Genomic DNA, 17,168 nt, shown 5'->3' with positions numbered 1-17,168 from the left:
TTCACAGCAGCCTGCTACGGCTTCGGGATCGATTCATATTTAACAGTGTGGCTGCGAAGCTGTGCAGACGGTGATGATCGGTACAGACAGAGACTATTTGAGGAAAGAGAACGATTCATTCATTTTGTTCATGGAGTGCGGCGGAGCCGGACTCTCAGCCAGGGGGAGCTTATCTCTTTGCTTTTGTGATCAGGTTTTTGAGCAGCTCTTTCTCAGACAGACCGGCGAGGGTCAAGGACCCCGATGAGGAGGGCCTGTAAAGTCTATCGAGTTACTAAATCTGATACTGAGCTCCGACAAATAACACTTATTTGACTTTTTTGTGCAGACTATCTGCAGCCTTAAACCTCTAAAGCTTTCCATTTTCAGCACATCTGTGGAGGAGCTTTTGGGTACTGTACGTCAGGGTGCGGCGGCGGTGCAGACGGGGGTTGGGGCGTGCTGGGTGGAGGGGGGGGCGGGGGGCGGGGGGGGAGGGGTTCTTGATGACAGCGTGATGGTATAGCAGCCAGAGCGGCGTATCTATCAGCGCCCGGCCAAGATGGATGGCTTAAACTGCAGATATTATTACAGCTAATGATTCACTTCAAGTGGCCATTACTCTGCCTCGATCTGTCTCCAGAGCTTTTCCCGGTCGTGGGGGAAGCAGGAGTGAAGCGAGCGCGGAAGACGTGATGTGTGTGTGTGTGTGTGGGTGAAGGAAGAACGAGTGACTGGACACTCAGTGGTCGTTGACCTGCCAGTGACAATATCGTTTCTATGGCTTCTTTATGTGGCCAGTAATAATGTCATAGTGGGCCGACGTCAATCCAAAAAGGAAAAAAAAAAAGAAAGAAAAAATGAGAGGGGAATAAAAATCGTGTATGTGAAGCAAAATGAAATCTCGGAACTGAGGTTTAATAGCATGTATTAGTGGGAGAAGAAGAACCATGAGGTGGATTATTCTCCGGTTGTCTGGAACTGCAGGTGCTCAAGCATTGTTTTATTCACCTGACATTGACAAGGGTTTAAATGATCAAATAAACGCCTTTGGTACCTCAGCGGTGCAAAGACTACACACCGGATCAGGAGAATCCTAATAAAGGCAGAGCAGTTCATCTAGACTGGTGAGAAAGACTTATAAAATATCAATGAGTGACTGAGGAAAGTGCCTGAAGGACAAATCATGAAGCCAATCAACATTTTTTTTTTACCCAGAAAACCTCCATTGTGGGAGTGTTTGATGGTGGTTTTGATTTTTCTGCAGACAGCTCTTTTCTATAAATAAGCTTTTTAATACAAGCAAGTGTATGCCATGTAACCAGTAATAAAATATGAATAGGTAGAACAAATACATGTTGAAAACTGGGAAAACAGATCCTGCATGTATTGCATCCTCTGGTGGTCGTCATACATATTAGGCAAGTTTCAAAAATGTTAAAGTGATGCTTCATGTTGAGAAATCGATGAGCGAATAAAACAGAAAGCTTTGCAAATCTCCAAAAGCCAACTTGGCAGAAAGATAAGCCTTTTTGAGCAGAGGAATCTGTGAGAAGTAAAAAAAAAACGGGCTAAAGATCAACAATCTGCAAAGAAATGTGGCTATAAGATCTAAAACTGTTTAAATAATGTTCCTATAAGTAAAATTGAAAAAGATGAGGATTCTTTTGTACATTTTAGATCTCGGGCTGCATTTTATCGATGTTTTAAGTGAAAACGCATCATCACTGCATTTTCGTTTCAGAAGAGTTTCACCTTTACATGTTTTGAAAACGATGTCCACTCACACAGAAGTGGCAGAAACTATGACGACGTCGTTTTGATGTTGGGCCACTAGTAGGAGCTGTTGTTTGTTATCGTAATGAAACTATACACATGCACGCAGAGAGCAATACCAAATAAACATCAACACGGAAATTCGTTTGGACAAAAGATGAAGTTGGATTGTTATTACGGTGACTGTCAAAATAAAACTACCAAGTCCCAGGAGACTAGGGGCTGGGAGTCATGACACTCTGGAGGAACACATTGTCGTTATTGTTAATCTACTGAGCATGTGCAGGGGAACTACTTACGACAGCCGTGGTGATAAGTAGCAGCATTTCAGAGAGGTTTTGTTCTTCCCTGAACCCACAGAGACGGATTCAGAGCGTTTCCGAAGAGTTCCAACTTGGACGCCCATTTCAAGAAGTTGAGTTTAACTGTTGTGGAAACGGACACCCAAAGAGTAGGGAAAGGTTTTCGCCTTCAGGCGGCTGTCTATTAAGAGCGTGCTAGAAACCACAGAAACACTTCCAGAAATCACTGCCTGTGGACACATTATTCCTGCAAGCCACAAATGCAAGTTAAAGCTGCATTATGCGAAAAAGACGCGGTGGTCAGGATCAAAAAGACACTGCGGTCTCCTCAAAGCTTATTTGAAATGGATTGAGGCAAAATGAAAAAACTGATCTCTGGAAAGAAGAATCGGACGTGAAAAAGTAGAGACGCCACGGCATGCAGAGGAACGAAGAGGGACGAAGCGGCTTGTTATCGTCACACATCCAGCCATGTAGGGGTCGTGAGGTGCAAGAGCTTCCTCTGGGCCAAGGCAGGAAACAGTAAGAATCCCGGCATCTCTGATGGTGCTCACATTGGCACCTGTGGCAGAAGCAGCTTCTGCTTCCAACCAGACAAACCTTGATTCAGGGACTTGTCTGCAGTGCAAACTGTCCACACCTTTGTCCGTCGGAACAAGAAAAGACTGACACAGAAGATCCAGGAATGTTCAGCAGCAGGAATCCAGCATCGGACAAGAATTCAACTTCATCATCTCTTTGAATATCTCAGCAGCTGGTCACCCAACCTGCCTGACTCCAGTTACAAGAAGATGCTACTGAGAATAAAACAGCCGTACCCCAACTGTTTAAAACACGTCTTGCTGCCACCAACTGGCAATCATAGAGATTTTCATTCTGTTTTTATTCACATCATGCAAACATACTTGGAAGGTTCTCCTGGGTGACTCAGCAGTTGTTTACACAAGGAGTGACTGGAAAAGGTGCCATTCCTACTTTTTAATTTCTGAAAAGCTTCACGTTCAGAAGGCGGCGTGTCCATAACAGGCCACTGGCTTGTGCAGGTACAGGAGAAGAGTAGAATGGAAACATTCGAGCTTCTTTAAGCCGTTTTCATCCGTCCTTCTTTCTCAGACAGCAAACAAACCTAAACATCTCAGTTGTCCACCGAAACTGTGGGAACCCCAAGTCGCTCCCAGACCAAATCAATGGTATAATCCTCATTTAAACAACATTTACATTTGACACATGAAGCCATAATCAATCCGGTGGGTCCGGGACCGACCTCAGGGACGCCTCCCACTGGGACATGCCTTGGTAAACCTAATTCTAATCAGACGAGCACCTCAACTGACTCCTCTCAATGTGGGGGAGTAAAAGCTCCATGTTATGTCGCTCCTCGATGGCTCTCACAAAGAGTGTTGCCACCCCCCTGCTGAGAAAACCCATTTCTTATTCTTTTGGTGACGACCTACAGTCAAACTGTCCTCCTTTAGTGTATTAGCCCACTCAGGACCTGGTGTTCCCAAAAAAAATGTGTGTTCACATGTGATCCAGTGTACGTTATTGAAGAAATTCTCCACAAATAGAACTCTGGAATTCTACAACTCTCGTGCACATGTGAAGTAGCACTGCAAAAGTCCCATTTTGCCTGAGCATTTCACACCGAGCATTTCAAAGGTATTGCATTCTCCAGCTAATTTTCAAAAGTTTAAAGAGCAGTAACAGCTTAAAGGCCTAGTGAAATGTAGCACACCACTTTGCAAAAAACGATAGTTGGGCTACTACTTCTAAGGTTTCTCCGACTCTGCTCCACCACTGTTGTCGCATAACAAAGTTATTTGAATTTTGAATCTCCAGCCGAGGAAGTCGGGGGAATCCTTCTTCGTGGGCGTGACGTCAAGAGATGTGCAGATCTCCATCTGTTGTGTTTATATCGGCTTGTTTCCCTCTTAAATATCAAAGTTTTTACAGTGTTTTGAAGTTATAGTCGGCGTTTTATGAGCCTTGATGAAAGATTGAGCCTGGAAGAGACCAGAGAGGAGAAAAGGAGCACGGGTGTCGGGCTCAGGCGGCTAGCCGCTAGCGGGAGCCGCTAGCTCAGGTGGCTAGTAGACGATCAAGTAACACCTGGACTCATCTTCGGTGATTCTGCGCAGTGGGAAAAGCACTTCGACATGATCCAGGAAGTCGTTCTGCCAAAAGTCAGGAGCCTCAAAGCCTCAAAGGTGAAAACTGGCGGCTGCTGAGGCGAGGAGACGAGGAGACGAGGAGACGAGGAGACGAGGACGAATAGAGGACGAACAGTCTTCGGCTTCCTCAAACATGTTCAAAACGGGGTCACCGATGGCAGAACTGTGTCTTCATCAATCACTGGGTTTGAAATGCCCGATGATGATGAAATATCATTAAATTCAGCCTCTTCGTCATCAAAACTCTGATCCTCCATAATGTAAACACAACTTGGGCGTGTGCACAACTCATGACGTCACTCTATTATTGTCAGAAGCTCCGCCCAGCAGCAGAAATAGCGCCGTTTATCAGCTATTTTCTCGCAGATTGCCGTGTTTTAACATTTTACCCTTCGGCCAGTTAGCATAGAAATGTCCCTAGAAGCGACAGCCAGAGTGTTTTGTAGGTCGAATTTTCATTTCACGAGGACTTTAAAGAAATCAGTTGAGGTGAACTCAGGTGAGTTTGGAGTCTTACCTGGTAGCAGGGAGGGTGCTGACTCTGGTGAAGAACACCGACGGCTCCACGTCAACGTGGACCCCCAAAGACAGCTCCCGGTAGTAGCCCTGCACTTTGCCAGCTCCCCCAGAGTATTTAAAGTTAAGCACGGCTTCCAAAGTCTGAAAAAGGTCAAAGAGAAGGAATGCATTGAGATGGAGGTGGTTTCACACCTTTGTGATTTGTGACAAGTGCTCAAAGAATGTGGAAGGCAGTGCAATAACCCGGGGGTGTGAAGTCGAGTTTCTGAATGTAGTTTTAACTCTGGAGGGGCAAAGAAAGGTGAGCAGTGTTTGCAGGAGCTCGACAGATGTACAGAGCAGAACATAAAACTGTTTTACCACTGGATCTCTGCTCTCAAGATCTTGCAAAAGTTTGCTAATTAAATTGTATTATTTTCTTTTATCCCTTTCATGTTGTCATAAGAAATCAACATATTGTGCATTGCAGTTGAATCAGAGCTTCCAAACACAGATTGATGTGACTTTGAGGCAACTTGGCAAACTTCACCACTATAAAAAAAACTATGTATTAGAATGGCTCCACCAGGAGTTTGAAGAAAAGACCAAACATCAGGAATGCACCATTACAGACGAGTATTAGGTATCGGGTCCAATGCTGTACGGAGTACTACGAGTACTATGAGGCAAGTCTTTTGCGAAATCATGTGTCAGCAGTGATTCCTGCTGGTCGACGAGACGATGAGTGATGTCTGTTGGTTTGGAGGTTATTCAACATTAATGAGGATGATAAAAGGAATAGAAACTGTAAATTATGTTCTGAAAAAATATCAAAGAAGCCTTCATCGCCGGACACATTGACCAGAAGAGTTAGCCTGACGTCCCTCGTACCCATGCTACATGCTAGAGTTTCAGACTCCACATGGTTAAATTATGACAGATACACTCATTAACAGTGAGCTCGTTTTAAAAACTGCCACCAGTGCGTCCCTACTAAACATACATGATTTAATTGAAATAAATACAGTTGTGTTATTACAATAGCTCTAACAATATATCCGAGGATTATTTCCAATTAGTGCGTGAAAGATAATTGTGAAATGACACCAAGCCAGAGAGTGATTGAGGTCCGCTGACCATTCCATCAGTGTAACGGGCCTCTTTTTAACACGGCTGCATTAGAAGTCATTACAGCCCAGTAATAACTGCAGCAGAGCAGCGATTGTCCAGCGTAATGGGATGGAAGCAAAATGGTGGCGGGGCCTGGAGTGCAGGGAGGCTTTGTTTGTTGGATCCACACGGATGATTCACAATCAACACAGCGCATCCTGAAACAAGGTGTAGGTGTTTGGGTGGGTGAAGTACAGGTAGGATATGCTGGCTGTGTGTCATCGTGGTATGTGTGTGCGTGCGTGTGTGTGTGTGTGCGTGTGTGCAGAGTAGAAAGTGGCGGTGGCACGGGACAGGCAGCCAAGTGGGCGAAGGATATAATGGGAAAATTCAAAGTGTCAGTTTATGGTGAGGGAGCACAAGCTGACTCAGGCGATGGGCCTGAAGTTTAAAAAAAAAAAAAAAAAAAAAAAGGAGCATCCAAGGTGCCCGCCTTCCTCCCTATGCAGCATATATCATCTCTCCACAGACTGCTGATGGAGGTGCTGGCTGTGCCTTTTCCAGAACAAATTTCACTGATTCCTTGATCATTTCCAATCTCGACCCCCTCTTGTGGGGGCGAGCGGCTCAGGAGCGGCGACCAGGAGGCTGCTGGCGAGACGTCTGGCCTATTACCAGCTAATGACAGAGGCACAGTACGCTGAGCAAGGAGAGATGGAAACATTAGGGAGAATTATGATGATTGTAGAGCCGGCGCCCTAATGCTGATGTCACACTTATCTGCAAGTGCACGGGGCTTTACTTCACAGCTTCATGTTCTGCAAAAGTGATCATCTGGCGGCGTCCACGTTCCAGCGTGTCGTAACGGCGTCAGGAGGCCCGGCCAAGCGCATCCAGGCGCAGATATCCCGGCAATCAGCTGCTCTCCAATCACATCTGGGACCGTCGCTCGCCCCCTCCAGTGGATCGAGCGCCGGCGATGCTTGACGATGTGTGGAAATGTTTGCATTTGGAGAAAAATCTTCACAAAACAGGATGGGAGGCATTAACGGAGGGTTTACACGGCCAGCGGTTTCAAGAGGGAAGGCAAACCTCCCGTTGCATTGTGGGCGTCGGTTTATACGACGGCGGTGGTCGGTGCCACTGAAAACGGTTCGAGAATGACTCCCGAGGAGTCACTTTTTCAAAACGCCGTGACTCCATCTGCGTGGAGACGGACAGAAGTGACGCTTTCTGGAAATGCTGGGGCTCCAGTCCTGGGTCGGTGGTGGAATGTGGACATTGCTAATGTTTCTAGCATATTGTTCTCTGCAGGCATATCCCTGTGGTTCCAGTACAAAAACGGCCAACAGCGCCAACACATGGCCCCACGTGCTCACTACACCGTTTTCAGTATTTATTCAGTTTCTTTGTAAATGTGAAACTTTTCTGAAACAAAAATGCAAAAAAGATGTGTTTTAATGTGAAGCTTTGTCGTGTAAAATCAGTGACATTTGACACATTGAAACACTTAAAATAGTTCAAATAGATGGAGCTCGATATTGCTAGTGATCCTACGACTTTGTAAATAACCTACAACGTGTCCACCAACTCACCATTTGAAAATGGATTGTGTTTTATTCTGTAGCAAAATTCACAAATCAATATTACAATGGACAATAATTGACAAATGTGTAGATATTTTGTTTTTAATTTTGAACTATAATAATTAACATGTAAACAATTTTTAAACATTTTAAAAATGAAGCAATTGATATAAAACCATCAATCATTATATGTTACGGATGTATAAAACCTGAACTCCCTGAATATTGGCGACAATAAACACAAATACTGCTGCTACTACTACTAATAATAAAAGGAAATTGAGGAGTCAGTGTGCTTTGAATCTGCAGGAAGAAATGCCACACAGACAGGAAACAGACAGATCCCAGCAGTGCAGGCGCCACAACGACAGGAACAGCACACTGACAGGAATCTCATTTAAATTGATTGACTAAAATCTGTCCAGATTCCTGAGCAGAGATGCCAGTCAAATCCAATTTCCTTCAATGTTTCCTCCATAACCATATGCTCTCCACTTGTTGAACTCGGGTTTTGGTAAAAGATTGTCCTGTTTAGTTTGGCTACAGAACTCCGCTGATGTCCAAATGAAAGACGCCTGATTCTGATATCCTGCTGGTCTGAGCGTGTCTGACGGCTCATGTTTGGTCTCCGGGGTAACCATGCAGGAAGTCACTGATTCCACCGGGGGCAGATGTGCACTGCTGGAGCTGGGTCCATGGCTTTTATCCTTTCCTCCCTTTTGGACGTCTCACTGAATTTTGCACCACGATTCATTCAAATTGGCTTCACCTTGAGACTGTAGTCATCTTCAGTGGCAACTGTTTGGTTTGGTGAAAATATAGGCGTTTTCATAGCGTACACTCTGCACCACATACAAGGGAAAAGTTTAAATGTAAAAATGATTATGGTACTATTTTACCGCTCAAGATGACATTGGGCTGCATGTGACAAATAAAAATAATGACGTTTCCAGAGAATCTGAAAACTTGAAATTACATTTTCTAAACAACACAATAAATAAATAAATAGAAACCAAACAAAACGTGACGTCTGAAACTTCATATGGCTTTGATCAGATGCTACCTGGTCAGTGAGCTTGTTGATTCTGTCTGTCTGCTACGACGAGTCGTGCTTTACAACCTTGATTCTTCCTGAAATGGAGCGACTCACAGTTAAATTAGGACCTGAAGTTACTTTAATTCAGTGCTTCTCAAATGGTGGGGCGAGCCCCCCTGGGGGGGCGTGGTGGGGTGTCAGGGGGGGGGCGTGAGGCGGGCGCGACTTTCAGTATTAGTGTCTTTATTCATGCTTGAACGATAAAAAAAGGGCCTCCAGCTCATTTTATTAATTTATTTTGATAATCAGGCGATTGTATGCAGAATGCTGGTGCAGCAACTCATACAGTGGTTTATACAGATAAATAAATAAATATTATCAGGTTCTCAATGGTAGTACAATTCGGGGGGGGGGGGGCTGAAAAAAATGTTGTCCTCTAGGGGGGGCATGACAGAAAATACTTGAGAACCACTGCTTTAATTGATGGGCAGGTAATGTCTTTGGGATTGATGCATCTTGGAAGAGATAAATGAAATCTCTTCAACATGTCTCCCCCCCCCCCCGCTGAGTCCCAAAGTGCTGTGTAACATGGAGCGGTGTGTTCCTGCCGCTGCCTGCGTGGCGCTAATGGACTCCACATGATCCTCCACACAAACACTGATTGTCTGGACGACACTGTCAAACTGTGCTCGTGTCCCCTGATTTCCTTTTTCCACACCGGAGCCGACCACCGAGTCCCTCCTCCATTCATGTCTCTCTCTCCAGTCACCCCCCCCCACCCCCCACCCCCTCCCCACACACACACACACCAGGACTGCATTTGAATGACGTTGGGCTAAAAATAGCTCCTGCTGTAATGAGGAGGCTGCAGGAGGCTGGCAGCAGCCTGAGAAACCAGTCCGGCCGCACGCATGCATACAAACAACATGATTAGCAAGAAGCCAAGATTAAAGTAACGCTTTGATTAAAGCTCTCGTCACTGACGACACCAGAGACGACGGCAACCGTTTGGTATCAAATAAAATGTCTTGTTTCTGGAAACTAAAAGAGACAACAGCTGCATACAGTAAGTTACATAAACATTTTCCTATTTCAGCAGAGAACACTGCAATGGACTTGAAGTTCAATGACCCAAGATGAGCAGACTTTCTCATTTAATAGGAAAACATGGAAACGGTGTAATTAGCACATGGGACCACTAGCGGGTGCTGCTGTCTGCTTTTGTAATGAAAGCACACATGCATGCAGAGAACAATACACTATAGACATTAAGGAGTACACAGACAATCATTCCAACAGACGACCAAGATGGATGGTTATTCCAGTGACTCAACTACAAAACCACCAAGTCCCAGGAGAACATGGGGAGGAGTCATGACACCCTGGAGGAAAACATTGCTGCCGTCCATCTTGGTGGATATTAACTATTTATTACAGCAGTGGTGTTCGTGCGCAGTAGCAACCTTTCAGAGAGGTGGCTTTTTTTCCCCATTTCAATGGAATATGAGCATTTTTAAAAAGTTCCACCGTGGGAGCTGTTTAAAAAAAAAAAAAAGAGCACCATTGTCTTGTAAACAGGCACCAAAAAATGCAACAGAAGTTTTCTGTTTTCACTCCAGAACATTGTGTGAACTGGAGGAGGCCTGAGAAACACCAAACACCTTGATTCACACTTCATTTTTGTTGGTAGTTCTGTGGTACTGCTCGATTTCTAGTCTCAATAGTAACGTCGTTCCATAAAGAGCTCGATAAGAATTGCTCTGGACATTTATTTTTAAATGTTTGAATGACTCCACACAGGTTATTTTGACTAAAGTTCTCAGTGGCCACAACATTAGCAGATAACTTAATAATGCCTCAGGGAAAAAAACAAACAAAAAAAAAAAAACACGGTTGAAGCCGATGGAAGTGAACCAAGAATCATTATTACAACTTTGTCTAACTTTCTGAATATTATTCATATTAACAAATGGTATCAAAGAACAAGCAGAAAAAACCCTGAACTTGATAGAAGCATGGACGTTATTGTGACTGCAAAATGAGAAACGTCTCAAAATGAATCGAATTCTCTCTTTCCCTCGACTGTCACACCTTGTTTTTCCTTTTGACATTGTCAGATTTCACATTTAATGGCAGAAACTGCAGACTAAAAACATTAAAAAAAAGAATCTTGCAGCATTATTCCCACGAGCTCATCACATTGAACTTTCCGGCATTAAGCCACAATAACGGCAGAATTAAAATCAGTTCACTTTAAAAACATGGTCTGTCAATATATCATGTTGTCTTTATGATCTCAGGAGGGTTTTTTCTTTTGTTTTAAACCATTATAAGTGGGACAGGTGGGCTGGATGGTGGGTGGGTAGAGGACAACGACTCGCTTTGACAACGTGCTGAAACGGACGTCTGGGTGCCTAATTGCCCCTAAAATGAGACTTGATCCCCGCTTGGGTTGCATCTGCCCGTTGGTGGGAGGAAGAGAGCCGCCAGCCTGAAGAGCCATTTGAACACCTGACGGCTCGGGAGGAGAAAACCACAAAAAAAAAAAAAAAAAATGACCCGAGGACGTTCAGATGCAGTCGTGGCAGCGACAGTCTGGTCAATCAGTGAGCCAATCGGTGGCTCACCCCGGGGGGGCCACCTTAAGGTGACAGACAGGAGTTAAACATCAGACTGAAGGTGGAGCTGAGTGAGAGAACATCATGTTCACTATCAGCACAGAGGAGTGGAAGAAACAGATTCCTGCTGGCGGATTCTACCTTGCTGACAACAAGACAAACAGACAATCATAGGAGAAACGGTAAAATACACAACGCCAAAGTAAAAATCCTTTAAACCGTAGAACTACGTGGGATAGTGCAAAAGAACTCAACAATATTGAGACTGCAGCATGTTTAGCTCACTATTAACTATTAACTGTTGTAACCTGATCAGGATCTGATTTCCTCTTGCGATTTGGCCTCCAGTGCTGCTGTTTGGGATTTTCTGTTATTAGGCTTTGTTTTATTTTATACAATATAAAGTGAAAACAGGAAACTTTTGCGACTTTCTAGGTGTCTGTCTCCACGACAAATGAGCTAAAATGCAAGTTCCTGAAAACAACTTCTCAGGTGGAATTATTCGAAAATGCTGAAATGCTGCTACTGCGCCTGCACATGCGTACCACTGTTGATGTTATAATGTGTTGCTCTCCAAATGTATGTGTGTGTGTGGTTTCATTGAAGAGAGAAAGAACAGCACCAACTAATGGCCCTACATGAAAAGCATGTTATTTTTCTGTGTGGTTGCTGTTTCCATGAAGATGAACATCTTTTTCAAAACGTTCCCATGTAAACGTGAACGTTTTCTGAAATGAAATCGATTCACTTCAAACGCCAAAGTGAAGCTCAGATTCCTGATTTTCAAGGAGTTTTGAATTTGAAATGTGTTTTTCTTTTCATGGTTCAACATGCCTTTATAGATGAACTGATGAGGTGATTCCACATACAGTCCATGTTTTGAGGCAGAAACTTTTCAGACATCCAGTACAGTTTACAAGGTTCTCCAGACTCTGAGTGCATTAATATTAACAAGTACTGTAAAACAGTGGTTGCTAACCTTTTTTGTAATTGCCTGTCTTGTTTTCGTGAAAATGTGCAAATCCTATTGCAACAAATTCTGATCACACGAATGCTTGTATCCCCTCATGATCTCCGGCACCTTCCTAAGTTGTCCAGACCCCTGGTGGATGGAACGCTCTGAGGCAGATGATGAAATCCAAAGCAATTTGAATTCCACAAAACACTAAAAATATTCCGCTTTTTGCTCATTCCCCTTACTGAATCTTAAACACTTGGCCTCTGCACATTTTCTTTCTTTTTTTATAATCAATCATGTTTCTGACTCGGTGCCAATTAAACTACTTCAGTACTTCAGCGATGACGTTAACTTTTCCCAAACAAATCTGCCAACCTTTTCTTGAAGATGCTTCTGTTCGACATCGGGCTCAAGTGACCTGCCCAGAGTTGTGTTCCAATTACGTGTACATTTCATACAAAGTCATACTTTTCTTTTGACTTTGGGGTGTATCATTATAGATGTTTTGGCGGAATCCATCTGCATTGCAGCCTTTCACGAGGCGCAGTCGAGGACGGCTGTGGTCTTGAGACATGATCATGCTTGCTGACGATTGATGATTCATGAGAGAGGAGCAGAGCTGATAAGAGCCAACATGTTCTCTATTGGCCCCATGGTGAAATGACTTTGCAATAATTGCCAGATGATGAGGAGCTGCGAGGGCGCTGCCAACAAGCCCGGTGTTGATCTGACAGCTGACGGAGGTTAGAAAACTGCTTGGTAACAACCGGGCGGCCCGAAATAGCTGACACTGCTGACAGGGAAAAAGAGCTTCTTCTTTTTTTTTTCTTCTGGGAAGGACCAAGTGAAGTAGAAGAGCTTAGCGTAGTGGAATATAATCACTTCACCAGTTCCAAAATCTTTGCTTTGTTGTAAATTTAGCGTCTCGCAAACAGGTCCGTTTAATGATGCTCCTGACATTTGGGCCCACAGAGTTAATAATGTCACTCTCAGCACCTTCCCGCTCCGCCAGTTAGGGTGTGCCTCTGATGAGGCAATTAGGAGGTGAAGCATTTTAATAAGTGGCTGATGAGGAATCTGGTGGAGCAGCTATGGGGTCGTTAAGGCCAGAAAAATGTTGCTGCAAAAACATGAATAGAGTTCGGTCAGAGCAGGTATTCAAACGCGAGACCGGCCTGAGAGAGGCTGCAATCTGGCCAAACTACCGAACACACTGTCAACATTTCAAAGAAAACATTGATTTTCAAACAAATCTCTTCAGAGATGCAGACAAACCACGTTACTGAGACCCGAGCTGAGGTATCAGTGATGCTGCCATGAAAGCTAACAAACTAGCATTAGCCTCAAAGCCATGCCGTCAGTGTGAGTTTGTAAAAACATGAATAATGCAACAGCTTTCGGCAAAGTTTTATTTTTTTTTTGGGACATTTCACTGTATTTTGCACCAGAAGGTTTCATTAAAAATGGCTGTGTTGGGATCTCACAAGACTACAGAAAGTTGGTTAATTTCTAATGAAAAACAATCTTCATTTGTCCTCGAGCATCTCACTGCAGGAGGGTCCTGCAAATTCTGGGGTCCCATGCAAATCCTCCCCCCTTTCTGCTCTGAGGACTCTGACTTCGCCCCCACCATGCTCTCAGCCAGTCACCGATTAGATGAGGCTCCAGGGTTCGACACCTTCGAATCCCCCAATTCCACAAAAACCATTTGGAGAGATTCTCTGAAAAGCTCCTGCTCGTCGACAGAGGAGGTGAGTTGCTGGAAGTAACTCAGTTTTAGTTTTAGCATACAGCTAACACCAGACGCCTGCAACCAAAGACTTCAACTCCTTAACTCCTCTTCTGACCGACCACAATGGTCAGAGCTCCCCCCCGGACCCAGAGACCAGCCCCCAGTGGCTGATCTCCCATCAACCAGGAAAACCATCACAGACCTGAGCGACCAGCTCCTCAGTCTGGACAAAAGGAACAACCAGGAGCTGCAAAGAAGCATGGCTCCCGAATCATCAACTTCATCTTCTTCTCCTCGGCCTGCAGAACCAGCAACCACAGTTAGCAGGAGGTGCTAACTGCTAAAGAAGCTAGCAGCTTCCCTCCAGCCTGGACAACAACTGAACTCCTTCAAGGAAGTGGTAACAACTGGGCTTTACCTCAGATTAGTTAAACTTGATGCTATGATAGAACTGTTTAACTTTCATGAAGATGTGTTGATTCTGTTACAGTGTTTGAGTTCTATAGATAATGATATTAGGCACCGTTATCAACCTGTAAACCAACGTTAGCTCTGCCACAGACACAGGGTCTGCATGCTAATCTCTGCTTTACTAACTAGTTAACTCACAATCCTACACATATCACATCAAAGACAACATCACACAGTAACTGAACACCATCTGACGACTTCTGACGTTTTACAAAACAAGTCTCATTCACATCAACTCATTCTAGAAATGGTCTTTTAACAGAGACACACAAGAAGCAGACGCTACAGACTAGCTTCCATGTTCCATTGTTCTCCAGAGACTGATATAACTGAATTGGCTATCGTTTCCTCTTAGACAGGTGGAGCTCCCAAGGTATCTGATACAGATCAGATTAAAATTTCAATAACATAATTAATAACTATCTTTGATAATTATTAATCCTTACCGATAGCCAAACTGTCAAAACCCAACATAAATGGTACGCCGTGGGCAGACTGCACTACATACATGGTACCCAGTGATCCTCATGAAGTAAGAAATCCCTACAGCTTTATGTTGAAATTGTAGTCATTTTAAGTACAGTAGAACCTGTGAGGGGGGAACCAGGTAAGAACGTACACTCTGTACTGGGAGGACATGTCACTGTGCACAAACACATATTTAACTGTGAACACACCGTGATGAGGGGACAACCTGCCAAACACAGACAACGGACAGGTTTTCCTGGCAAATTTCAAGCTGAGCAACACTGAAGCGGCCAAAGTCCTTGGGTTGAACCCGATTATTGGAATATTCAGGCAGTCGGTGATACATGATTGCATCCATTCTACAGTCCGGGTTCACGTCCATACGTATTCCATAACGTAACGCAACGATCCCAAAAACCCCCGCAGAGGGTCGGAGCGCCACGCGTACTTAAGTTTCACACATGAGGTCCGTGGGCCAAAACCAACTGCAAGAGGCTCCAAGGTGGTCCCACCAAGCAAGGAGGTTTTAAAGGATTTATACAAGTTTTATTTTGACATTTCATTGTATTTTGCACCAGAATGTGTCATTAAATATAACTTTAAGTTGAAAATGTGATCATTTTCAATACTAACTGTTTGATCTTCTTAAAATATCGACAATTTCATCCCACACACTGTGACCACAACAAAGAAAATCTTTGAAGTATAAACCTAAAGGTTGTTATGGCAATATTGTACTAGTCTGGTCCACTCAAGATGAAACTGGACTGGATGTGGTCCCTGAAGTAAATTAAATGGTATTCAATGATCTTGTATACATCTTATGTACATACAGTATGCGTATATATGCATTTATCTTGTATACATATTGTATTGATTCGGTTATTTACTTTTGAATAATCATAACATATTTGGTGTTTGGTTCATTCACTATCAACTTGATCCTACAATTTGTGAAGATTGTAGGATATCTGAAGAGAGGACATCTGTCTTCAGGGGACACTTTTTTTTGAAAATATAGACATTTCTCTCACCTAAACTCTGTGCCACAACCAAGAAACAAACTTTAAAGGTTGAATTTAAATGACATTGTGGCACTATTTTACCAGTCCGGCCCACTCTTGGCAAAATTGTGTTGACTGTGGCCCCTATAATGTGTTTGACACCCCTGGTGTTGAATGTGCGAAATAAAGTCGGAAAACGACAGCAACACAAGGAAGGATGGACGCTATGAACTTCCTTTTCCGAAGCAAAGGCCAGCAGAAGAGAACAGAGTAAAAGAAATGTCTTAAAGTCACCAACCCCTATTGACAGTGCTGCTGATCAGCACCACACTGATTCAACACAAGAAGCTCTTTGATCCTCCTTTTCCACAAATATTTTGTTTTCCATCCATGCTTCATCATGTTCTGGATGGTGATCAAAAAGCTTGGATGCACTGAATTTAAAATAAGAAAAAATAATGTCAGCAATCAGAACATTGACTCAAATGGAAACGAGCTGTTGGGGGGGTTTGGGGGTGGGGGGGGGGTACCTGCATCGCCTCACGTTTGGCTCACATGGAAACACTTTGCTGCCTGATGAGCGTTTCACGTGTGACAGGAGATTAAAATCTAAAGGCTTCTCTGCGGGGATTAACTCTTGATGAAAGGATCTGCGAGTGGAAACCTTGAAACGTGGCGCCGCTCCCCGTCACTGGAACACTAGTCCGACTTTCAATAAACTGGAGACAAACCTTCATTGATGCTTGTTCATAATTCTTATTCCCATTCCTGTTTAAATATTTGTGTGTCTCACCACATGTTCATTTCAACAGTGGATTCATATCAGGATGGAAACTGCAATGGTGCATCGATAAAAAAACCCAATCAGAATTATATTGAACTTTAACTTTTAGAGCCAGAAGCACTCGTAAATTGGAGCATCACTAATTTCAGGACCCACATTATTGTACGTTTTCTGCTAATATGTGACATTGCTCTCAGGATGCAGCAGAAATCAACTGCAGAAACCCCACAAGGTGAACAGAGCCAGACAACGTCATCACTGAAGGTCACAGGTCAAACATCCAGACTCTTAATATTACCATACAGCTTTGAACAGAACTTGCCTAGAATAGTCACCCTATTGTATCACTCTTTTCACCAGCGTCAGTTTCTACAACAACTTGGTCAATGTGCACAAGTGAAGAGTTAATGCACTGAAACTTGTTTTATATCCTGGTCCTGTGGCTAATAGAATATGTACTGAACATCCTCATTTCCTGGATGAAGACCTGCTTGCTGCCTTTTCCTTTTAGGAGCAGTTTCAATGGAAAGCCAATGCGTTTTGAGTGTCTGCGTACACAACGCTGCTGACAACACAACTTTTCTAAAACGCCGCTACTGCGGTACACGTGCACCACGGCTGTAAGTAAGTTCTTCTGCACTTGTGCGTGAGGAGATGGACAATGACAATGGCCAC

The 17,168-nt window shown here is 43.8% G+C and overlaps 1 protein-coding gene across 2 annotated transcripts in view; it reads right to left on the bottom strand.

Moving 5' to 3' along the window:
* trappc9 (trafficking protein particle complex subunit 9) overlaps positions 1 to 17,168 on the bottom strand; it is a 270,086-nt gene that overhangs the window by 131,336 nt on the left and 121,582 nt on the right. For both annotated transcript variants that reach the window (XM_080515759.1, XM_080515760.1), the window contains one exon: positions 4,746 to 4,888. In XM_080515759.1, the coding sequence (XP_080371885.1) occupies positions 4,746 to 4,888 (143 nt within the window). The remainder of the gene's footprint in view (positions 1 to 4,745; positions 4,889 to 17,168) is intronic.

This window comes from Blennius ocellaris, assembly GCF_963422515.1.
Source record: "Blennius ocellaris genome assembly, chromosome: 20".
NCBI classification, from domain to species: domain Eukaryota; kingdom Metazoa; phylum Chordata; class Actinopteri; order Blenniiformes; family Blenniidae; genus Blennius; species Blennius ocellaris.
This window is presented reverse-complemented; position numbering and strand designations above follow the sequence as displayed.